Here is a 26,515-nt window from a genome sequence, read left to right as displayed (position 1 = left end):
AAAAAAAAAAAAAAGAAGTTGCTGTGGCTGATGGCCAAGAGATTACTGCCTACATTCTCCTCTAGGATTTTGATGGATTCCTGTCTCACATTGAGGTCTTTTATCCATTTAGAGTTTATCTTTGTGTGTGATGTAAGAGAATGGTCCAGTTTCATCCTTCTGCAGGTGGCTGTCCAATTTTCCTAGCACCATTTATTGAAGAGACTGTCTTTCTTCCATTGGATATTTTTTCCTGCTTTTGTTGAAGATTAGTTGATCAAAGAGTTGAGAGTCCTTATCTCTGCTCTATTCTGTCCCATTGGTCTATGTACAGGAGATTCATTTGGTTTTCTAAATGAGGAAAGAAGTACTTAACATAACTGCTTTCCTCTCCTTTCTTTCTCTTCCTTAGCTTCCAGCAGGCTGCGTTCTGCTGCCTCCCTTACTCTTGCAAAGGTCTCTAACTGACCTGATGTTTAAAGTATGGAGCGGTTTTCTCAGGCCACACAATTTATCCTTCTCCAAAGGCTTTCTTCCTCCTTCATCTGTGACCACGTGCTCCTGGGTCCCCCTGCTCTGTGCTTCCTCCTCTAACAATCCTGCCACCTGGTTCTTTCTTAGCCCTCAGGCCTCAAATCCTAAGTCTTGCTCTACTTCTTACTTCTCAAAGGTCTGTGTAGTCCCTACTGGACTGATGTAGTTTTACAATTAAACGTTTCATTCTCTCAACTATGGGTCTAAAACATGGGCCTTTCCTTCAAATCTTCCTTTCTTTCCTTTTTTTTTTTTTTTTTTTTTTTGGTGGTGCCAATATTTGTTTCATGCATCCAAAAACAAGCCAAACTAAAACAACTCCAAAAATAAACAAGCAAAACAAACAAGTGGAGTCATATTTGCCTTCCCATTCTTCCATAGCTTGTTCCTTTCTTCTGTATTCTGTTCCCATGCTTCTTTCCTAGCTCAAGGCTTCCTGGGTTCTTGTTGCTTTCTCAAGTGTCTCTGTATTTTCTGTGTTTTCCCTTTACATGCTCTAAACATGAGTCAGCTAATCTCACCAAAACCCTTTTTTATGTAATCCACCTAGCTGGGGAGGGGATCACAAGGCAGTTTCTAAGGTAATGGTAATTTTCTTCATTTGCATAGAAAGTTTGTTATTATTCTTTACTCTACCCATAGTTCTTATATGCTCTTTTCTATATGTGATACTTTTAACTAAAATAAATTCCTGTCGTGTTTTTTTTTTAAAGACTTTAAATGATGTCTTACTACATTCTAGAGTCTCAACTTGAAATTCCAATGTTGGCCATCAGCTGACCTCAAATAAACTGTCCACTGTCTTTCCCACTTTTTGACTGTAGTAACCTTCCCATCCAGACATGTTGATTCCTTCAATACCCCAAATTTCCCACATTTATTTCCTCTCCTGAACCTTATTCCCACTGTGTTTCTATCTGAGAAATTCTTTTTCTTCTTCAATCCAAGATTAATACTTGCCTTCAACTTTTACAGCATATCGTTCTGTGCAGTCTCCCTTCTCCTTCCCAGGAACTCTTCCTGACCTTTACAATCTCCAAATCCATGTTTGGTTACATACTGTGTTATGGTCTACTTGACCTATTTTGTTTGTTTTTAGTATATTTACCATCTTTCCTCAGCTAGAATATAAAATCCTAGAGGAATGACCATGAATCTTTTGCTACTTTGGAATATGTTGGAGGAGGCTGTATCTGTTTGCTTTAATCATGTTGAGTGTAGAAATAATCCAGAGAGTGTTACTGTAAATGTAGAGTGAGCCAAGAAATGTTGAAGGCCAGATACCATCTTTGAGTGCCAAGAACAATGACCTTTGAAAAGACTTCAAAGCTCTACCAAATGTAATAATCCTACAGGCAAAATCACCTTTTGGATCATTTTGCTTAGAATCCCTTGTGCTAATATTATGTTTATAGCACCCTTTAGGAAGATGGGCTAAAATTGACACATGGTACATGTTGAAACTATTCTCTGCTTATTATCAAATCAATTTTCTTCCATTAAAATTTCCACTTTTAGGGTTTATTTTCATCAGCTTTTTAGATAAATGTGGCACATGGCTTGGTTTCTGGTTTTTGTCTTTATCATTTTCATCTAGGAAAATTACTAAAAAAGAGTCCAGGAAAATGATTACACTCTCTTCTGCCGTATGGCCTTCTGATAGAACGCAGCATTTAATAATGGCTGGAGCTTTTAACTTACCAAAGCTGGAAGTTGATGTACAAATTGTCCTTTGTTTTTAATGTTTATTTTAATGCTTACTTATCATTACAAATAATATTTTATGATTTAAGGTAAGGATTATCATGTTAAATGTATGCTAATCATGTTGTGATTCAAGTATTCACAGTTTATTAATTTAAAACTGCACATTTATATTAAAGTCTATTATTTTCATTACAGATACAATTAAAATCAATTGAGTACTGAAATATATTTTAACAGTAAGATTTATTCACTGTCATATGATTTGGGTTGTAATAATTCATTGGAATGTTCTCTTTACTCTCTGGTATATACAGTCACACACACATACACACACTTACTGATAGAAAAAAAAATTACAATTTCTTTAAGATGTATTAACTTTTTCCCCGCACACTCAAAGAAAGAGAATTGTGTCGGCAATTTTGGTAGAATTTCTATCAAACACCTAAATACAGATTATTTCAGAACACATGAAAGTTGAAAATCTTGTCAAATACCTTACCCTAACCCAGCAAAATTTTAATACGAAAACGTGGAAAAGACAGTTTAAGAAGGAAAAGGAAATACCACGGATTGAATGTTTACGTCCCTGAACTTCGCATTGAAATCCCTACTCCGAAGTGATTGATCTTAGGTGGTGATTAGGTCATGAGGGTAGATCCTCTTGAATGGGATTAGTGCCCTTATAAAAGATACCCCAGGGGCGCCTGGATGGCTCAGTGGGTTAAAGCCTCTGCCTTCGGCTCAGGTCATGATCCCAGATCCTGGGATCGAGCCCCGCACTGGGCTCTCTGCTCAGCAAGGAGCCTACTTCCTCCTCTCTCTCTGCCTGTCTCTCTGCCTACTTGTGATCTCTGTCTATCAAATAAATAAATAAAATCTTAAAAAAAAAAAAAATACCCCAGGGGCGCCTGGGTGGCTCAGTGGGTTAAAGCCTCTGCCTTTGGCTCAGGTCATGATCCCAGGGTCCTGGGATCGAGCCCTGCATCAGGCTCTCTGCTCAGTGGGGAGCCTGCTTCTTCCTCTCTCTCTTCCTGCCTCTCTGCCTGCTTATGATCTCTGTCAAATAAATAAATAAAATCTTTAAAAAAAAAAAAAAAAAAGGTACCCCAGAGAGCTCTATCCCCCCTTCTGCCATCTACAATTAGTGACAGGAAAAGACCTCTATCTGTGAACCAGGAAACAGACTCACCAGACACTGAATCTGCTACTGCCTTGATCTTGGACTTCCCAACCTCCAGAACTGTTGGTTTATAAGCTCTCCAGTCTGTAATATTTTGTTACAGCAGCCCAAGCTGACTAAGACAGAAAGGAAACTAAGAAAGAATAGACTGTGTCCACTAATGGGATGATGAGTGTTTTTAAACACTTAACCATTCACTAGGCACTATGATAAGCCTTTTTCAGAAGTGTAGAAAAATTACATAATTTGCCAGAAATCAGTCAGTTACTTAGTAGTAAAATGGTACTTAAAACCCAGGAATACCTGAAATCAGAACCTACAAGCAATTAATGAAATATTTTTTCTTTCTGGATATAAAAGTCCTAAATAAAGTATTGAGAAAAATAGAATCCGTAAGAATACAAAAGAATAATACAAAATAACCAAGTTACTTTAGGAATAAAAAGTTGATTTGACATTATTAGTAAGTCAATTTTTATAATCTTTCATGAATTTTAATAAGAAATAGTTAAATCCACATCATTTTTAACAAGAATATGCAAAGCACAGTCCAATTAAGTTTAAGAAGAAAAGAGCATATTTCAACATTGTTCAGGAAATTCTTAGAAAATGGAATAATGCTACAAAAAAGAAATGAAGTAGAAATATTGGAAAGGAACAGGCAAAGTGATACTAAATTTGTAGCAGATATGATAATTTGGAAAACCCATATGTAGGTCTGGATTCAGGATGATCTAAATTATTCTCCAGAAATCCCCTCTCAAAAGTGTCATGAGTTTTAGCCTAATTTGTCCACATTCAAAACCTGAATTACTGTTACTGTTATCACTCTCATTGTGCAGATGCGGTCACCGACTCCTACAGAATCAGGAATCATGGCCAGGCTTAGACACCTCATAAGTGGTGAAGCTGGGTTTCAAACCAGGCTGTCTTGCTCCACAACTGGCCTTCCTAACGGGTTACACTGTATTGAATAACACAGCCCTTTCTGCCTCCGTGTTATCTACATGCCAGTGTACAGTGAACTCTGCCATCACATGAAATGATACTCGACCATAGGAGAATATTCCTGTAGACTAGGAAAGGAGCTACTATCTGAATTTCAAGGATTACATATATAATTTGAGAACTACTTTGTTCCCCTCCCTCTCAGTGCTTGGTATATCTCATGGGAAGAGCATTACTACCTAAAACTGGAACAGGAAATACCAAATTTACATAAAAATTTACATCTATCTTCTTTTAAACGTTTTTTTCCTATGCTATTTATCCTTTTTTGTCCCGAAATCACTAGGTAGCTTGTTTAGAATTTAGACGCTGATAAAATAAACCCTTTTTTGCTTTAAATAATAATGACATTGGGATTTGCAATGTGAAACAGGAAAGTGGAATTAAATGCTAAATTTCAGATATGACTATTCTGTATGAGAATAAAATGTATATTGAATGAAGAAATGAACAAAGTTGCAATAATATTTCACTTACCATACACATGCAGAGCATTTTGATATTCAAAACATGAATGTTGCTGCACAAAATTAATTAAAGCTTGTCCAAACATAGTTAATTTAGATTAAAAATCATAATCTGCAAGTACTCGTGGTGTTTTCTAAAAATTGGTAATGATGATCTCCCAAAATATTTTCTTAAGTAGGACCAAAGTTTGTGATTTCAATTATAAAGGTGGAATGTGATATAAGATCCTATAATAAGTATAGACAGACCTGTATATGGGTTATGTCCCCAAACATGTTAATTTGTAAATTAAATATTTAGAACAAGAATAATTTTACACCGGGGCACCTGGGTGGCTCAGTGGGTTAAAGCCTCTGCCTTCAGCTCAGGTCATGATCCCGGGGTCCGGGGATCGAGCCCCACATCGGGCTGTCTGCTCCACAGGGAGCCTGCTTCCTCTTCTTTCTCTCTCTGCCTGCTTCTCTGCCTACTTGTGATCTCTGTCAAATAAATAAATAAAATCTTTAAAAAAAAAAAAAAGAATAATTTTACACCTGAAAGAATATCATAAATAGAGATAATAGTTCCTAACTAATGTACCAAAGCCCACTGAAACTACAATGTACCCGCAGTGAACTAGGTTTCATGTGCTTATTTACCATCTACGTTAGATTCTTTGATCAACTGTCTTTCAAACCTATTTTTTTGTTCTTAATATTGTTGAGAGTTTTTAACATAGTCTAGCTACAAGTCCTTTATCAGAAATGTAATTTGCAAATACTTTCTGCCAGATTGTAGCTTGTCTCTTTATTTTCTTAAGAGATCTTTTGAAGATCAGAAGTTTTTAATTTTGATGAAGTCTACCAATTTTTGAAAATTAATGAACGTGTTGGTTGTATCTAAGAAATCTTTGCTTAGCCCAGGGTCGTAAACATTTTCTCTAAGGTTGTCTTCTAGAAGTTTTATGGTTTAGGTTTTATGTTTAAGTCTATGATCTATTTTGGATTTATTTTTTGCTAAGGACAAAAAAATAAGATTATTATAAATCTACATGTCTACTATGTTTCACCATATTTTGTGTACTACCACAGCGTAGTGCCAAATATAATACTGTTATTTTTAAATGTTTTCTCATTAAAATGATTGTGAAACTGGTATTTGAGTTTATAATTATACCTGTTTCAAAAGATGAGGGAAATGAGGTACAGAGAGATCCTGCAGCTTACAAGTGGTAGGTGGAAACAGCAGTGAAGCCACCTTATCTCCTCCCAAAGTCATTTGCTGTCCAGTATTGTAAAAAAAAAAAAAAAAAAAATTGTTTTCAACAGTAAAGTCTGTGTGTTACGGATGTCCTGGACTGATCACAAACATTCCTTTCTGCCTCTGCCGTCCCACTGGAACCTGGGCCCTGGATCCTATGACCTTACCAGCCTCAATCTCAGAATGACTATATGCCCTAATGCCCTGCTAGATGGATAAACTGATGGTCTATGGGAAGCATCCCCCTGGGGAGTTGGAAAGCAGGCTGTTTCATATCAACCAGTGGACTACAACTCAGCCATACACAAAAGCGAACTACGGATTCACATACAACATGCATGAATTTGAAACACATTATGCTGACAGAGCTATACTCAAAAGGCTACATTGATGTGACATTTTGAAAAAGGGACAGAAAATAAATCAGGGGTTGCCAGGGCAGGGGGGTGGGGGGAGAGGAGGGGATTGTCTACACAGTGGCATGGGAGAATTTGAGAGGAGTGATAAAATTGGCCCATTATGGTGTTAGTTACATGATGATTTATTTATCAAAACCGTACACAAAAAAGCATGGATTTTACTTAATTTAAGTTGTACCTCAATGCACCTGACTAAAAAGCATCACCTTAGATTTTCAATGGATCAAGCTCTTATTCTGGTGAGCCAGAGTAGAACAATGAATGAGTCAGCCCAGTTCTTAAAAGCATGTCCCCTTCTCTGGGTCCCCTCAGCAGTATCGAGAACTATTCCTGCCTGCAGCAAGCCCTGGATTCAGTTCAGGCTGCACTGAATTCTTGCTTCTTCTGCAGTGGGAATACCCAGCAGATTTCACAGCTTTTAAGGGTTCTGTTGTTTATGAGTCCAAAGTAAGCATCTGTTTTTATGAAAGGTACAGTGAAACTTCAACTCAAAGCAAGCATCTAGGACCTCAGTCTGGTGTCTCTGTGTGCAAATGTACTTGTCAACAGTGATGCCATTTGTTGCCAGAAACCCCACGGTCTATCAGAGCATTTCAGAGAGTACTGTACCTCGCCTTGTGTACCACCAGCCTTTTGTAAGCAGTCTAAAGGGTGGTTTGTGCGCGGTTGTTCCTCATGTAAATGAGGTCATTATCCTCTTAAAGGTATAACGTTTCCTGTATGCGCTGGAGCTTTCGAAGAAATAGACTTGACCTTTTTTCCCCCATTCAGGGTGCCCGCAGAGCCTGCCCTCATTAGCTAGAATTTGACTCCATGACATTTTACTTAATTTTCTTTTTCCTCTACGTTGGACACATGGGGCAACCATTTATGTTCTTTCTTGACCTGAGATGCTCTCTAATCTCTTTCCAGCTGTGGCATTTGTCATTCAGTCACATCAGGATATGGTGACCCTTCTTTCCCCATGGCAATTCCTAACTGTTAATTGATTCCTTTTAGAGAAGAAACTAGACACAGTCCTGTGGGCTTAGCTCCATTTAATTAGTGTTAACCAGAACAGTAGATAGAAAAGCAATTTCCTTTGGAGTGGAAACTTATTCTTTATGAGGTAATAGAGGGAACAAAGAGTAATAGTTTTTAAACCCCTTGGATTTTTTAAGTGCTATGGATTGGTAATAGATTTAAAAGCAGTATTGCCTTCTATTAATATTGATGGTGACCATAATATTATAAATAATATTAATAATAACTGGTATTATACCCAGGTCTTCTGGATTACAAAGCCACCATACTGTTAATCTAAATTATGCTAAGACATTTTTGTGATAACCACCACTGGAACTGGGCTGGTTTCTCTGTGACTTCCTCATAACCCAGTCAGGTGAGCTTTACTAAGCCAGTTTAATAGACAGGGAGACTGAGGTTCAGAGAGGTAAACTGTGACTTACCCACTCATTTGCTATGACCAGGATTAGTAGCCCGGTCTGCTCTGATGCTCTGTCCATGATTTTCATCACTACAACACCATATTGCCTTTACAGTAATAAAGAACTAACAAGGGCATCTCTGAAAAGCATTGCTAGACACTTTTAAAAATGTGATCTAAATTATGATTTTGATAGGCTTCGCTTTTAAACTTCAAATACTATATTTACAGGTTGTTGGGACTTCCTGAAATGTGGAACCTGGGATCTGCAGACAAGCATATGAGTTTTGAAGGCATTGCTTTATTTATTCAACCGTAGTTGAATCATATTAATTGATCATAAATATGTGCATATAAAGTGAGAGAGAAGGTATGATCTCTATCTCCAGGAGTCTGTTATGTCAGACGTGAACAGATAAAGGAGTAAGGAAGGGGATTGCAGTATAGAGTGATACATTTTATAACACAAGGGTGCCCAGGACCTTATGAGAACAGAGAAGAGGACGTTTTACATCAGGTTTGGCGGTGGGGGAGAGGTCATATCACAAAAATCTTCCCAGACCAGGTGTTACTCATCACCTGAGTTTGGGGATGAGTGAAGTTAGCTACCTGGGAGTAGCCACATACTGAACAAAGCAAAGGTTTGGGTGGAAGACAGGGAAACATGTATCAGTAGCGTCTGGAGTAAAAAGTATGTTGAGGGGAGTATTCCTGGTACGCTTGTAACTTTGCCTATAGCTAGTCTTTAGTTACATGGGGTTCTAGTTTGTATCTATTTCATGCTGGTAGCACTTCCAGGCGGGAGGCCTTGCTGCTTCCAAAGCAGATGTTCTCCAACAACCAGAGAGTGTATTTGCCTGGGAGGGAACCAAAGGGCCGGTCACTGAGGCCTTAACTCTGACTCTGCTGGTTCATGAACAGATCAAAGGCTGCTTCCTGAGCAGGGTTGTAGCCCTGCCATCGAACACTGCTACTGTCTTGCTGCTTGCTTCTGGTTACACGGCGGGGCGGGGGGGGAAGAAGAAGGATTTATTTCTTCCTGAGCAAGAATGAATACATGCAGACTTACCCAGTTTTCATAATAGAACATAGGCCTTGTCACCTGTACGTCTGGTGTCTAACAGTGCATGGGGGGCTGCCTTTGTATGTTAGTAGTTATATTCTGAATACCGGAAAGTATTAACATAACTAGCTTTCGGTGACCTGGCTTTATATAATTATCATAAATAAACCTATTGTAACTATGCTTTAAAAAGAGACTATTATTATTACCCTTTGGCAAGTCAGCCAGTAGTGCCTGCTACGTGTTCATGTTCATGAACTTTCCCATTCAGTTTATGCCATCACTATTAAGATTTATGAGCTCCTCTTACTTTCTACATAGATTTGATGAACATTCACTTCTGTTTTCTTTATGTTGGTGTTTTATTTGAACTTCTTATTCATCAGGTATAACATATATACTATAATATTACACATATATATGTGTATGTATATATACATATATTTCCTGTGTTTCCTTATTACTATATTACAGGACTATTTCCTGTAATATAGGAAATATAAAATACTTTTATGAGCTATAAATATGTTATAAATTATTTGTGATTTATAAATATTATATAAAATATATGTCTTATAATATAGGAAATGAGTTTCTAAATTATATTTTCCCCCACGTAGCTAATTGTTAATCATTTGTTAAATGTATTTCTGCGGCACTGATTTACGGTATTTCCTCCATCGTATTTTAAATTCATACATAGAGTGGATTACTATGCAATCAAGACCTGTCCTTTTTCTCTCTCTTTTGTCTTACACACAGCTAGGACATTTTTAAGATATCATAGTTTTATAGAATATTCTGATATTAATTAACTAGCGCTTAATTTCTTCTTTATTCTCCTTATAAACTCTTCCATTTGCATCAGAATATTTTCTGTTTTTCTTATAGAAGGACTTCAGAATAATTTCATTAAGCCCAATAAGATTTTGTTAGAATATTCTGTTGGGATATTGCAGTAGATGTTTTCTTAAGATGAAGAGTGAATTTTGAGCCCTCTTGTATAATTTATTATGACCTATTTTAAATAGTTCATTTAAAGCCCTTAGATAATCTTTGTTCATTTACACTCTTTTTTCTCAAATGTCTTTGTTCTTCTAATTTTTTGTTGTTTGAAAATAGTTGTCTTCCCCTAGAAAAGATAGGGAAAGAATTACAACTGAAAAATTCAGCTTTTTCTATTTTGTTTGCTAGCATTAAAATGTTTGTTTTGTTTTGTTTTTCATGGTTAAGGGCTATCTCAGGTCATCCTTTCCACATATAACACGGCTGCAAGGCCTTTTGTTCTGTTTCAGGATTTTTCAAAGCTTTGGCTTTTTCTTTCTGTTAGTCTTCTTGGTGTGGCTCTTACTGTCCGGAACCACCATTTGCCCTCACCTGACTCTGTGCTACCCCTTCTGCAGCTGATGCATTTTCTTTTTCAGTACGAGCTTGTCAGAGAGTTCCCTGGGTGGTTACATCAGTTTCTCTAGCTCCCACCCCTTTTTCTTCCTAAACAGGGTAACTTGGTATTGTGCTATCAATCTGGCTTGAGAGACCATTCCTCTTAGAGCCGTATTTTTTTTTTTAAGGGTCTCTGGCCATGGACTTATAAAATATTTTCCCAGAACTTTCTGAACTGCCTAATCAAACATATCTAAATACATTTTATGGTTTTTTTCCTCTTGGCTGCTTTAATCTCTGGGATATTCATAGCCTCCCAAGTTCCCATCATTGTACCTCACTAACGTTTTTCTGGCCACATATGAGTCAAAAATGGAAATTCCCATCTCATTTCTTCAAAGGGAGAATCTGGTACAAACATAGCTTAGAGAGACTGGGACAAATGAAGAAGCAGAAAGAAATGACCAGATATGTGTGTATGAGGGGCAGAGGTAGTACAGACATATGCAAACTTAATTTTACAAGCACCGTCAAATATGTGGGCCACAATAGCATCGAAATGATCTGTTGTCAAACTTCAGGTAACTGTCGCATGGACTGTTGGGAATCCCTTTGCTAACCATCCTGACAGTGCACCAAAGATGAAATGTCAAGAACTCACAGTAATTATAATTACAAAGAAATATGTAGCTAATCCTATAAATTGTCTATAATTAAATAAAATCGGACTATATAAAAATGTTCCCTTTTGGGGCACCTGGCTGGCTCAGTTGTTAAGCATCTGCCTTAGGCTAAGGTCCAGATCCCAGGGTCCTGGGATCGAGCCCCGCATTGTGCTCCCCACTCTCCAGCAAGCATGCTTCTCCTTCTCCCACTGTCCCTGTTTGTGTTCCTCTCTTGCTGTGTCTCTCTCTGTCAAATAGATAAATAAAATCTTTAAAAAAAAAAAAAAAAAGTTCCCTCTTGGGGCATCTGGGTAGCTCAGTGGGTTAAGCTTCTACCTTCAGCTCAGGTCATGATCTCAGGGTCCTGGGATCGAGCCCCTCATCTGGCTCTCTGCTCAGCAGGGAGCCTGCTTCCCCTTCTCTCTCTGCCTGCCTCTCTGCCTCCTTGTGATCTCGCTCTCTGTCAAATAAATAAATAAAATCTTAAAAAAAAAAAGTTTCCTCTTAGTCCCATTCTCTACTTTTCACAATACAATACACTTCATCCTTTGGTCCTCTTCTGTGTCTGTCCTTGAGGAAGCTTTCCCTGACAGATCCAGGCAGTTCTAGTCACCCTTTTGTGTTTTTTCTCTGCATTTTCTATTATGATTTTTATGGATCTGTCATCCTCACTTTGACTTTGAACCTTCAACAACAGATACAGTTCCTAGTCATGTTTCTATTTCAAACATGTACGACATTACTTAGTAGGTTGTAGATACATCAATAAAACTAGTGTCCGTCAACTACATGCTTGAAGATATTAGGACCACTTGGCCTCCGCGAGCTAATTTATGAAAGATGTGGACCATATCGAAGTTACAAAGGAGTGTTTGGGTCTCAGTATAAAAAAAAAAAAATCTTTCTACTAATTTGAGATATTCACAGAGGAATAAACTGATTTGCAAGGAGTCATCATTCCACCAATGGAAGCTCTCAAAGAACAGAGGATGATTTATGTATATCTGTTATGTGTGTCTGGATAAATGATGGGATGTTAAAGGACAGAATGGTTTCTTAGCCTTAAAACTGACGAGTATGTGTTTTTACGTGGGAATGGTATCCAGAAGCTCTTTGCAATATTCTGGAGGTTAAGGAAAGGCAAATTTATCTACAACAAATCTTAACAGCTTTAAAAAACTTCATAATGTTTTGCTCTTGGCCATAACCGGCAACACCAGTTATCACGTGGACACAAAATTCCAATTGGCTGTTAGTGATGTATTACCTTTGATTTTGTGACAATTTAAAAACGAGTTATTGTTACTAATTCCTATTTGTTTGGAGGCAGAAGGCTTTCAAAAAATGGAGTCCATGCAGAAAGTGTATTAAAAAGATAGTTGATCATAATTGGAATTAATTTCATTCTATGATTATTACATGGACTCCTTTTCTTCCAGTATCTTTTGCATCTCTGAGATAAGGATGCATGATACAAGGTTAGTGTGTTATATCTAATTTGAGTTTAAAAAAATCTTTTCTAGTGATTAATAAAATAAAGCTGCAGTTTATAATCCATAGTGTTTTTAATGGTCAGAAAAATATGATAATTTGATCCAGAGCAGCTTAAAGAATTTGTATGGTTCAGGTGTGAAAACTGAATCAAGATCCTATTTCACCTAGGACAGCTCCTTAATTTCTCTGAGACTCAGTTTTCTCATTTGTAAAGTAGGGATGATAATATCTACTTCATAGATTGTTCATGAAAAATGGAAAGAGATGATACTTGCAATGTGTTAACTTTTTCTCTTATATCTGTCCCAAATTGTTGATGCCAGGAAGGGTTAATGTTTCTGGGGTGCCTGGGTGGCTCAGTCATTAAGCATCTGCCTTGGGCTCAGGTCAAGGACCCTGGGATCAAGCCCCACATCGCATTGGGCTCCCTGCTCAGCTGGAAGCCGGCTTCTCCCTTTCACACTCCCTGTGCTTATGTTCCCTCTCTAGTTGTCTCTCTCTCTCTCTCTCTCTCTCTCTCTCTGTGTGTGTCAAATAAATAAAATAAAATCTTTAAAAAAAAAAAAGTTAATGATTCTCCCAAATTGCCAAAATTATCAATAAAAAAAAAAATTACTGAAAATCTTGGAGGAGCTGACATTATTTTATTTTATTATGCAAATAATTTTGACCTCCAGAGATTATTTATTTTGCTTCAGAAGGCTCATTTCTTCTGTACCACTAACCAAACAGTTTATTCCATTTTGTGCAACAATTCATCATGAATCTTAAAAGAACTACTGATTATTTTAGAGTTTTTGGCTCAATTACCTGTTTCAAATGCTCAGTGACTAAGGAAAGCATGTCATTTTCTCCTCTCCTGCACACTGGTGTATAACAATAGACTTTGAATAGAGCAAATCAAAGAGACACAAATACCAGTATAAGGGGCCCATTGTGCTTATTTTGTAGCCCTGTCACATGCTTTTAATTTAGGTCGGTTGATTGATTATGACAAACTGACAGATAGCACATTGTTCCTCTCTTGGAGTCTCTAGACACTTTAATATTCGTACTCTTATCTGTCCATTTTGATTCCAAAACTTAAGTGAAATGGAATTACAGCATTCACTTTGTTTTCCTGTGCTAAGTGATTATCTCTGAAGTGCAATTTTGTGATTAGGCGAGATGGCATGCATACACTCAGCTAATGCTGATTTCCCCCAGGGTGCAGAACAGGTAAATTCATAATGAATGGATGTTGTGCTTTGATTTCAAATGGATGTAAAACCTCCCTACACTTGGTAGTTTTATTTTAAAAATGTATTTAATTATTCTAAAATTAACAGGAGAATATTAAAATTGAACTTTAGAAAATGGCATTTAAACATAAGTCAAGGGTGCTAACTGCTTATGAATGTTAATCCCCTTCAAGAAGTGAAGAAACAAACTTACCTGACATAAATGGGGTGGGGGGTGGAGGAGTGTGGTCATTGAAAATCTTCAGGTAAATTATTTATATTTTTTCTGATTAATTCAAAAATATCTGAATACACAGCTTAGTATTTGTATTCTCAAATACTAATATTCCTTATTTTGAAAACCACAATAATGATTAACTAATTGGTATTATAGTATCATCATAGTTGTTTGGTCCTGAGGGGTGACTTTTTTAGGGGGAGGGGAAAAGAAGAGGTAAAGAGTTAATGATCTGCACAGAGTATTTTCTTTGATATTTTAAAAACAAATTTTATCTGTAAGTAAGAGAGCTCAGTTTTAAAGAGAATTTACCATCCCCAAATTAGATGTGTTTTGACCAAACCACAAAAGTAGATGATTGGTACCCAAATCATGCTCCTTTACTGATAGGCATTGACTATAATATTGTGAATCTTGAAGTGAGAAACATAGTATGCAATTTCTCAAACTTATTTCAGTTGATATCCTTTTTATAAAGAATACTAACACTAGTCAGAACTTCATGTAGACAGTGTTGGTACGTGGTTGTTGGTGGTTTTTTGGTCAGCTTCTTCTTCCCATACTTAAATCTCTTAGCATAATATTCAATATATATTAAGAGCTCAAGAAATCCTAATTATTCTTGTTATTTTAATTATCTCTCCAACTGAGTAAAAGTCATAATTTTAATAAGCTGATTTTCAACAATAAAGCACATTAATTTAGAATAAAGTGCTTTTATTCAAGGCTCAAAGAACAATCAACCCATTAAAATTTTTTTGCTCTTCTATTACGGTCCAGTTGTATGTCCTGTGAACCATCAGTAATATTCTTTCTGCTGGAAGTGATTCACTTTCCTGAACGTTCTGTTATCACTTGCCCTGAGGGACGTGATACCCTCAGAGTTGTCCTCATAATTTTGGACACCTACCTAGCAGAGGTGAATGGCCTACATTTTCAGTATGCACTCTATGATACCTTCATACCTGAGTTAACAAGGTAAGCACTTCGGAAGTACACTCAGTGAGTGATTTGTTAGCCTATAGCTTGCTCTCCGAGGCAGCAGTGGGAAAACTGCGAATATTTATTCCCCACAGCATGGGGCTATTGGACATAACTCTTTGGGTGGAGATAGGGAAGACAAAATGTAACGCTGGCATGATGAGAAGGACAGTGATTTTGGGAGCCAGAACATCTATGGGTTGTAGTTTTAGTTCTCTTTAGTATTGTAGGCCACATTTTATTGTTTCTCTGAAACTTGGGAGTCATTTTATACTTATTATCGGGGAGGGGGATTGTTTGTTTTTAACCTATCTTTCTTGCTAGTTGGGTAGGCTCTGTAGAGATGTCTTACTCGTCATTAGATCTTTATCCCCATTTGTACCATCGATAACACTGAAGGTGCTTAACAGAGGTGTCTTGAAAAAGTAAGGCAAGAAGGCAACCAGAAGGAAGAGAGAGGGGCAGAGTAGAACAATATATTTAAGGCCTAAGTTTTCCTCCCAAGTTCTCTTTGAATAAAACCTCATGAAATCAAGTGCACATGGTCGTAGCTTTAATGGAAGTGTAAACTTTTAGGGCTTGGAGAAGTTACCGTCAGCCAGATCTCTTTTTATGTCTGGGAAACTGACGCTCATGATGATTAAGTGAGGTGTCACTTGAATAATAGCAAAGCTGCATCCAGCTCTTCTCCTTCCCATGTCAGCTCTCCCTGGACTGTTGTGGGTAAGCTCAGCATTAACCTCCATATGCAAATAAATCCAGAAAGATATACCTCCTGCCCGTTAGAATTTTGGGAAAGTGGGTGGTCTTTAACTTTCAATTCTCTGTATCTTTCTTGACTTGAACAACAATAAAAACCATAAACTACTTTTGAAACACCATTAAAAATATCATTTGGAAAAATATAACTTAAAAGAGTAATGAAATTTAATACTTTGCAGGAGTACCATATATGATAAGTAGCAATATCCAATAACAAAAAGTACCCCACATCATCAACACGATGCTTAAGTGTATTTCTTAAGGAGTGGATTGGAATTCACCAGAGTGTGTATTTAAGTCCCTCTTACATATTGTTAAAGAAGCTGCTTAGTTATTTTTAGGTCATAATAAATGGTTGTTTGTATTGCCTAAGAGTTCAAACAACCCTATCTCCCCAAGAAGAAGATGCTCAGATTTCTCATCTGTCTTCCAGTGGGGCCCCACTCTTCTGATGTAGCTTTTCATGGTCATAATTCAACTATCCCATCTTCTAATCTGTCAAATTCAATCCACCAAATTTTTTTTCATTAGTATTTCTGATTGCCTTTCTGGGGAAGAAAAAGCAAAATATTTTAAAGTAACATCTGGTATTTGTAAATCTGATTGAACTGTCCTTTGATTCATGCTTTCTTCCACATTTTACCTATTCTCAAAGTGCCCTGAGACTTTGACTTGTAGGAAGAGGGGAGAGAGGCTATGCCGTGCCACCAATGGCAAAGCTGTGGGTGGGAAGAATGGAATCTCACAGCTAACGCCAAGCACCGTTGCATCTTATTTTTCCTGACTTTGCCCAGAGCGTTATATCCATACTTGCATATTAATTATCCTGTGTGCTAATTACCTACAGATCAGAGTATCCATTTGACTTATTTCCCGATCTTACTATTTCTACAGCTTCTGCCACCTTTGAAGACTTTCAGATTCGTCCCCACGCTCTTTTTGTTCATTCATACAGAGCTCCAGCTTTCTGTGATCACTGTGGAGAAATGCTGTGGGGGTTGGTGCGTCAAGGCCTTAAATGTGAAGGTAAGGTCTTTCCTTCCCCAATCAAGTCGATCACATGTGGGAACATATGAGCTATCTGCTTACGTTGTGCCCTCTACAATAATGTCTTCTTTCCCTCAAATGTCTTCCAGCAATTTTGGGGTGCATGGATTCTGTTCTGTTCATTTCTTTACATTTCCTGTCTTCAGCATATTTGCTCTGATCCAGGAAACTTGACACTCATACCGTTTCCCCCATATTTTGTAGCTATTTCTTTTGTGTTATTTTGGCAACAAACTAAAAATATTATCTGCATCTAAGGTCAGAATTTGGATTAGTAGACATTCAATAAATGTTTGTTGAAATGAGCAGAGATTTAGGAGGCTCATCAGACCATGCAAGGTCATTCAGCTGAAGAGTGGCAGATGAGCTTGTCCCCCGGTTTCTCATGTGAACAATGAATAGTGGGAATATTGAAAAGAAAGTGGTGTGTTCCTAATTATCTACCTTGTGGAAACTACCATGTAAGTTATTCTACATATTTTCTTAATTCTACATGGTTATTAGACCTATTCTATAGATAGCAAAACTGAGGTTTGCAAGGTCATGTGGACAAAAAATTGTGAACCCAGGATTCAAATCAATGTAGTTCAAAAGTGTGATGCTCTCTGATTAACTTTCCCTTATGTATCCACTCACATTAAAACTTGTGGCAGTTAAAAATGCACCTCAGGTGATCCCTCTGGGTTTTTGTTGCTAGATCCCTTGGAACCCAAGTCCATTCTATCAAAGAACATTTGTTTTAAAATGGTAACTAGAGTAGATGCTGAGCTTGTTCAATAGAATCAGAATTCAAAACCCACCCTATTTACAAAATGTGAAAAGAGATCAGAAAAAGCTCAAGAGAAAATTTGAATTTCCAAATAGCCTCAAGAAACAGTACTATTTTTAAAAATGCATAATTTAATACTAGAAGAGCTTTTAATTTATGGTTGAACAAAAAATCATTTTTTACTTTCTCTTTCCAGGATGCGGTCTAAATTACCATAAGAGATGTGCATTTAAAATCCCCAACAATTGCAGTGGCGTGAGGAGGAGAAGGCTCTCCAACGTTTCCCTCACTGGGCTCAGCACCGTCCGTACAGCGTCTGCTGAGCTCTCCACCAGCGCCCCTGATGAGCCTCTCCTGGTACAGCCTCCTGTTTTTCCATTTATCCTTTTACATGAGAACCTGTGGGACAGTGTGATAACAGTGTCAATCAAGACAGGGCCCTGGGAGGGAGGACACAGCCAGGGTGTTAATGACTAGGTTTCTTCAGGGCCTGTGCTATAGGTTGGTCAGTGCTTCATCAAATATCCAACAGCTTTGAGTTTGCTTTTATCTATGAGCCTCCTGTAATTAGAGATATGTGAGGTTTCATCATGGCCATCAGGCCAGAGCAGCACAAATTCATGTGTGACTATTGCAAAATATAGTTTGTTGGAATTTAGAAACCAGAGATAAAAGAAGTACTTCTCTGAAGATGATTAGAGTACTTTGTGATGTAGCTGAATATTTATTCTGGGAGAAAATCTTAAATTTGCTCTTATGAAAATAGGAAAGTCTTTAATGTCTTGGCATCACTAGCATACATTTTGGGATATTGTCAGGGTGACACTGATTGACAAATGCTGAGAGAAAAATTGGACTTGAATACTTTAAATATTTCCATTAGCTTGAAAAATACTTATCGTATGGATATCACTTAAATATTCTTTTTTAAGACAGTTAAATTGGATTTTCCCAAACATTCAAAACCAAGTAAAAATTGTGGTAATTATGTGAATTATTTAAAATAAGAACATAAGCTAACAGTGTGAGACATTAAATTTCCCATATTTACTCCATGCGCCCCAAAGAATATTAGAAAGACTTTTTATAATCTAGCTATTGTAAAAATCAATTAAAGAAAAACATTAAAAATTATTACAACATTAAGGTTAAATTCATCTTTCTTGGAGTGGAGAGAGGCAATAAATTTTGAAGACATCTCTAAAAAAGGTGTATCAATGAGTCCCTTGTTTGGAAAATGTTTTATTTTGATCTTTGTATCATTTAAATGTTGTTACAGCATAAACCAGACATATAGCCCAAATGAATGCCCATTTTGGTAAATAGGAAAATGTTATAGTCTGTCTTCCCAAGACTTTCTTTTGAGACCTTGTTGTGTTTTCAGTCTGTCTTTCATGAAGGAAACCTGTTGAGGGAAGGCAAGTACTTAATCCTGCCATTAACTAGAAGAATATCTTATGTTTGGTAACTATTCAAAATGTATGTGTGTGATATTATCCTGTAATGTTGCATTAATGGAAACTACTGATAGTCTAATTGGAAGATGCTTAAATCAAAAGCTGTTTACTTTTTCAAATAATTCATGTCAGCTTCCCAATTCTGAAATTCCTTGATTTAGTTTTAATTTTTATAGGTAGTGATTTTTCAAGTTATAGCAGTTACTCTCACTTTTAAGTCAGTCACTGAGACAATGCTTTTAGAATACTTAAAAATAAGTTTAAGAAGCAAAATTGTAAATTAATTGTATATTATTTTTAGTTTTACCAAGAAAAGTTCTTAAACTTTTATCTAACATCCCACAAGAAATCTAAAGCTCTAAAGCCATTCGTTTTTGGAATAGATTAGAATCTAGATGATTAATGCTAAAGATCCTTCTTTTAGATCTATGTTAACTTTCTATAATATATACATATACATCTATCACATTTATACATATACATACATATACAGCCATATAAATAATATAGAACATTACATACATAATTTAGATTTTATAAGTATAAATTGAATTACATATTTAAATTATATGCGTGTATATATTTATAAATATATAAATTTATATGTAAATATAATTTAGGTTACATAACTATAGTCTTTAACATGGGCTTTTAAATCAAATTATTTAATTGCTTTATTTAACCAAATTAAATAATTATTTCATCATTTGAATTACTTGATTACAAGCTATATTTTACACGAAATCTTGAAATTCATTAGTGCTTTATTGCTGAATGGAAATTCTTATAGTAGAATGCTTAAAATGTTTTAATGTATTTTTTAAAATCCGATTTTAACCATATCTGTCAAAGAGGCTTATAAGATTGTGACCAACTCAGAAATTTGTGAGGTGAGAAAATACTGGAGCCATAAAATACTTTGAAAGATATTATTATCATAAATTTTCATAACGTACTATAAAATGCCCAACAGGTAGCCTTTAAATGAGAAATGACTTTGGAAATAATATTTGTGACACTATTTGAAAAGTCATGTTTTACATGTATCAAAGCTCTTTATGCCCTTATGGTATACCTATTTATCTCTCCTTTTATCCAATACCTGAGAAAGGAAGCCAACACTGGCCCACTTTGAGAGGGCACATATTTTTTGGTTGTCTTGGGTCATGGTCATGCCTTACCTACTTTATGTAGGGACAAAACCACCTTGGCCTACCCAGGCATTTTGGAGTACAGTGATTATGTCCTTCTTTATCCGTGGGCAAGACATGAAAGGTCACTAATTGCAATTTAAAATTTATAGTAAATGCCTAATCAAAAAGTAATATTATGGCAATAATAATAAAGTTATAGATACTATAAAAGATATTTTTCCATTTCTGAAAAAGACAATGGCCAAGATAAAAAGATGGCATTGCAGCATTGATTATTAATTCCATTATTTATCCATGTTGCAATTATGCCATGACAAGTGTATAGATTTTTCTCTCAAACATAAGAAAATGATTTTTCCTGTCCATTGTTGATGGGTTATTTTGACTATAAAATCATCATTTCACATACAGATGAAGACACTGGTAATTCTATTAATTAATTAATTTTTGACACATGAATTGAATCTCAGATTTTCATATTACTGCTAAGATTAAAAAAAAAAAAAGTATAACAACATAGATCATATGATAGGCTCTGTCTGTCACAAGTCCATCTTTTAGGAAGACCCAAAATGCAGTCAGTTTATGGCCTAACAGCTCAACAGGGGTATATACCTTTTAGTAAAGACCAATATTAGAAGGAAATGAGAAAAACTCAACAGTTTCTTAAGTAGGATACATTAATATATTCTACCATTATATATAAGTATACTTATTAAGATGATATCCATTTTATATGCTTTTAAGAAAATTGTAGAAGTCAGGATTAGATGATCTTGTCATTTTTGTCTGTTTTACTCATTTTTTTTCATCTTTTTGTTTTAATTTACAAATGTTCTTGTAGTATTTGGGAAAAGTCAAAACCAATTGAAACCATGTTTTATAAGACTTAGTCTTAGACAAAAAGTTGATCTCTTTCAGAACTATGAAGAAGTTTATTTATATCTCATCAGTGTCCTACAAGGGACAATTATAAAAGCTAAATAAAATATAACAGAAGAAAAGAGAACAAAATAATACTTGGAGGTACCCAAGAGCTACCAAAGCAATCAGGATTTGAGGTACCAATCTCTCAGAAGGAAGGAAGTCACAGAGAGGTCAATACATCCGACATGTCCCCACAAGGAACAACTATCTGGCCCCAAATGTCGGTTGTACTGAGGCTGAGAACCCTTGAGGTAGAAACATGCTGGAGAATTTCCATATTATAAAGTCACAGTTAAGACAATGTAGTATTGCACAAGGCTTGAGTATTAAAAAACAAGGTGGTATTATACAAGAACAGAACAATAAACCAATCAAATAGAATAAAGAGAGTTTAGAAACTACCTGTATGTATGTATTAGCCAACTGATTTCTGACAAGGATATCACTGCTGTGAGTAAAGTTGGTCTTTTCAACACATATTTCTGGGACCAATTGGTTATCTATATGGAATACATGAATCTTGACCCTACCTTACACCATATACAAGATTAATTCAAGGTAGATTGGGAGCTTCAAGGAGATAACATAGAAGAATAGCTACAAGAAATTGGGGTTGGAAAGCTCTTTTAAATAAGACTCAAATCACTGTTGTCAAAGGGAAAAGAGTGAAAAATTGGAGATCATTAAAATTAAGAAACTGTTTGCAGCAAAAAATACCATTGAGTGGAAAGCAAGTCACTGAATGGGAAAAGATCTTTTCAAGTTATCTATCTTATAAAAGACTCTTATCCAGAATATATAAAGAACATCTACAAAAATTTAGAAGATAGACAACTCCATTTAAAATACAGGCAAAAAATACTTGAACAGCACTTTATAAAAGAGCACCACCAATAATGTACTTCATTAGTTATCAAGGAGTCTAAAGTTAAATCACGGGGCACCTGGGTGGCTCAGTTGGCTAAGCATCTGCCTTCAGCTTAGGTCCTGGTCCCAGGGCCCTGGGATCAAGCCCCATGTCAGGCTTCCTACTCACTGCAGAGCCTGCTTCTCTCTCTCCTACCCACTCCTGTGCTGTCTGTTGCTCTCTCTGTCTCTGTCTCAAATAAGTGGATAAAAATCTTTAAAAATATAAAATAAAGTTAAATCAACAGTGAAATAGTTCCACACCAGAATGTCTAACACTGAAAAAAAAAAACCGACAATAGCAAGTTTTGATGAAGATACGGAGGAACTGGAACTCACATATATTACTACTGTGTGGGTATAAATTGGTTCAACAGCTTTGGACAATGGTTGGCCTTTATCTTCTAAAGCTGGACATATGTGTGCATGTGACTCCATAGTTCTACTCCTAGGTTTATATTCAACAGAAAAGTTTATAGACACATATATTTCTATATGTGTCTTTCTATAGAAAGATTCTATGTGTTTTTCTATAGAAAGATATGTACAAGCATTTTTTTTGTTTCTTGCTTTTTAATTTTTTAGACTTCATTTTTAGAGCAGTTTTAGGTTCTCAGCAAAATTGAAAGGAAGATACAGAGATTTCTCATATACCACCTGCCCCCACACATGCATTGCCCCTCCCATTATCAACATCACTTGTCAGAGTGGTACTTTTGTTAATACTGATAAGTCTACTCTAACGCATCATAATCACCCAAAGTTCCACCTCAGTGTTCGATCTTGCTGTACATTCTCTGAGTTTGGGCAAATGTGTAATTGTCTGTTCATCATTATGATATTATATAAAGTATTTTCACTGCCCTGAAAGTCCTCTGTATTCCACATGTTCTTCCCTCTTCATGGTCACCTGATTTCTGCTAACCAGTGTTCCTTTTATTTTCTCCATAGTTTAGCCTTTTCCAGAAAGTCATATAGTTGGAATCATGTAATATGTACCTTTCCATATTGGGTTCTTCTACTTAGTAATATGCATTAAAGTTTCCTCCATGTCTTTTCTTAGCCTGACAACTCTTTCCTTTTAGCATGGAATAATATTCCATTGTCTAGGTATCCACAGTTTATTTATCCATGCACTGAACACAAGCTATCTGCTTGTGTCTTCTTTTTTTATTGTTTGAAGATTTTTAAGTAATCTTGATGCCCAGCATGGGTTTCGAACTTACAACCCGCAATCAAGAGTCTCATGCTCTACTGACTGAGCCAGCCTGGTACCCCTGCTTATATCTTTTTTGGTGAGGTGTCTGTTAAGGTTTTTAGCCCATTTTTTAAATTAAGTTGTTTGTTTTCTTATTGTTGAGTTTTAAGAGTTTTTTGTATATTTTAGGTAATGATCTTTTATTAGATGTATCTTTTGCAAACATTTTGCAAATATATTCTCCTAGTCTGTGACTTGTCTTTTACTTCTCTTGACAATGTCTTTTGCAGAGCAGAAGTTTTTAATGAGGTGCAACTTATCAATTGTTTCTTTCATTAATTGTACCTTCGGTGGTTATATCTCAAAAGGTACCACCATATCCAAAGTCATGTAGGTTTTATCCTATTTTTTTCCTAAGAATGTTATAGTATTGTGTTTTACATTAAGGTCTATAATCCATTTAAAGTTAAATTTTTCTGAAGTGTGTAAGGTGTGTGTCTAGATTTTTTATTATCATTATTTTTATTATTATTATTATTTTATTTTTGCATGTGAAGTTTGGTTGTTTGAGCACCATTTGTTGAGGAAACTATTTTTGTACATTGTATTGCCTTTTTTTTTTTTGTCCAAGATCAGGTGACTCTATTTACAAAGGACTATTTTGGGGCTCATTAATCCGATCCATTGATCTTATTTGTCTCTTCTTTCACCAGTACCACACTGTCTTGATAATTCTAGTTTTATAGAAAGACTTTAAGTCAAGTAACATCAGTCCTCAGTCCTCCGATAATGTTCTTCTCCTTTAATATTATGTTGGCTATTCTGGATCTTTTTCCTTTCCTCCTAAAGTTTAGAATTACTTTGTTGATGTCCATAAAATAACTTGCTGCGATTTTGATTGGGATTGTATCAAATCTATAGATGAAGTTGAGAAGAACTGACATCTTTACAATATTAAATTTTCCTATCCATGAACATGGAATATTTCTCCATTATTTAGTTCTATATATAATATTACAGCCAACTACTAAAGAAATAGGCAGCTCTCTTTATCTTTTGTCTTTATCATCATATGTTTCTGGTGATTCTACCTTGATAGCAAAGTAGAAAGAGCTGTGTGTTCCCCCCCAACTTTTTCTTTAAAGTAATGGTCCTATCAAATACTCTGCCAAAAAAAAAAAAAAAATCCTGATCAGACAATACTGGGAAGTCCTTCTCAGTTCATTCATGTATTGGACATTGTAATATTTATTAAGAACAATTATGGGTCTCAGAAATCTTGGAATAATGAAATCAGTGTTCCTATATTAACTCAAATATGGAATCCCTTTTTCTCATAAAACCTAGGGATATCCTATTTAGGGGCAGAATGCACCTTGCAAAATGGTAACTTAGAGGAATAAGTGAACATATGTTGCATAGATCATCTTCAAATATCATGAGCTGAATAGCATTCAGCCAAAACTGAATGCTGATGAGAGCCCTGAGTAAAGGTATTCAGAGCTTACAAATGAGAAGAAAATCATGAACTTTACATATCAGATATGTTGATGAACATAAGGATAATACCTTATTTTGGAAATTAAGAAAATTGATTGAGTTCCTCTCCCAAAAATAAAGCTTTGCCATCTCTGTAGGAAAATGTTCCATAGAAGTACACACAAATAGGGTTATAATTTTATCTTGTATAGACACAGGGCAGGCTGTCCCAAGATGGGCCACTTTGGCATAAAGATTATTTTGAGTTAAAAGCAATCAAAACCCAGCAGATGCAGGAAAAGTTCTGGCCTCCCCCACAACTGCCTAAATTTACATTGGAAAAGAGAGCCTGTAACAGGAAGAGAGCTATTAATAGAGACTCCCCTTTACCTAAGGAACTTATCTGCATAATAGGGCAGCTTTATTTTTCCAGACATCTCCCTTCACCTTCTTGTTAAAATCTTCTTCCCAAAGACCTTCATCCCTTACATATCCTCAGACTCTACCCCCTTCATTAACTCATACAAGCTTCATGTTTCCTCACTGTTTTTGAAATTTCAAGTCTGTGTGGATTTTCCATATGTATTCCTATTAAATTTGATTTTCTCCTGTTAATCTCTTCATGCCAATTCACTTCTAAGTCCAGCTAGAAGGACCATAAGGCAGAGGAAGGTCTTCTTCCCTAACATCCCCAGAAGTCTGTTTGGATCTGTTCAAATGAGCAATTATTAACCCTGAGTTCTGCACTTGCTTCATGTCAATCTAGAAATATAGCGGTATTACTGGGTAACAGTAAATCTTAGCTGAACCTCAATCTAAATGTCTACTACTTCCCAATGTCTCTGATTGTTGAATAGGATATCAGGGTTCAGAAAACAATGGCCATGTCTTTTTGTTAAGAAAAAGAGTCAGCTGTATTTTAGTTTTGATTTGGGATGAAAACAACATATTTAGTGTAAATACAGGATATGTAAGTCTACTTAACCAAGTTTCTTTTATTTTTCATTGCTATTCCTCTTAAAACGGTTTTTTAGAATAACCTTTCTATTTTTGAATTATACTTCAACCTTGAATGAAATCAGACAGAAAACAATGATATGTGGCAAAGACTTTTAAGATGAGCAAAGAATGCACTGTAGGCACATTTCTCTCATTAAAACTTTAACCCACTGTTGGACTTTCCAGGTTTGTAAACCACTGACTAATACCAATTATTCATCAGGTTATTCTCGCCAGCAGGCAGATAACAACTATATAACATTTGATTACTTTGATGACCTTTTTCATTCTTTTCCCATTGAGAGGATGAATTATTGTGAAGAAAATCTGATCTTTCCTGTAAAGGTCAAAAATGCTTCATTTTGACTATAATTTATTTTCAACAAGGTGAAGGAGCTGTCTTTCATCACTGACATCTTAACAAGTAGGTTTTTTTTTTTTCACCTCTCCCAACTCACAATTGTAAACTGTGCTTCTGCAGTCTTGGCTTAGTGTCCATAATTCCATTTAAATGTTAAAAAGTGGTTTCCAACTCAGATGTTTCTGTGGCCCTAAAGGCTAAATTAGTGTAATATTTTGCTTAAAAATACATCTATATAAAACATTACTGATAACGTGCCTTGCTTTCTTCAAATAACATCATTTTCTTGTCTTTTTTCCCCTTTATTCTGCACCTTTGCCTGTTTTTTGCTCTTCCAACTTCATGTTTCAGTCTCCTGTGAGTCCTGGCTCTGAGGTAGGTACTAATTCGATCTGACAGTAGGAATATGCTTCCCCATCTTTTATAAACCAGCATAATGCTAATAGGTT

At 35.9% G+C, this 26,515-nt stretch overlaps 1 protein-coding gene across 2 annotated transcripts in view; it reads left to right on the top strand.

The window, feature by feature from the left end:
* The window catches only part of LOC111161440 (protein kinase D1), a 347,754-nt gene that overhangs the window by 235,078 nt on the left and 86,161 nt on the right, over positions 1-26,515 (top strand). The window contains exons 3-5 of one of the 2 annotated variants that reach the window (XM_022525090.1): positions 16,664-16,795; positions 17,782-17,942; positions 26,418-26,441. In XM_022525090.1, the coding sequence (XP_022380798.1) occupies positions 16,664-16,795; positions 17,782-17,942; positions 26,418-26,441 (317 nt within the window). The remainder of the gene's footprint in view (positions 1-16,663; positions 16,796-17,781; positions 17,943-26,417; positions 26,442-26,515) is intronic. The other variant, XM_022525099.1, reaches the window with a different exon arrangement.

Source organism: Enhydra lutris, unplaced genomic scaffold (genome assembly GCF_002288905.1).
Source record: "Enhydra lutris kenyoni isolate GAN:26980312 unplaced genomic scaffold, ASM228890v2 scaffoldscaffold4, whole genome shotgun sequence".
Taxonomy (NCBI): domain Eukaryota; kingdom Metazoa; phylum Chordata; class Mammalia; order Carnivora; family Mustelidae; genus Enhydra; species Enhydra lutris.
This window is presented reverse-complemented; position numbering and strand designations above follow the sequence as displayed.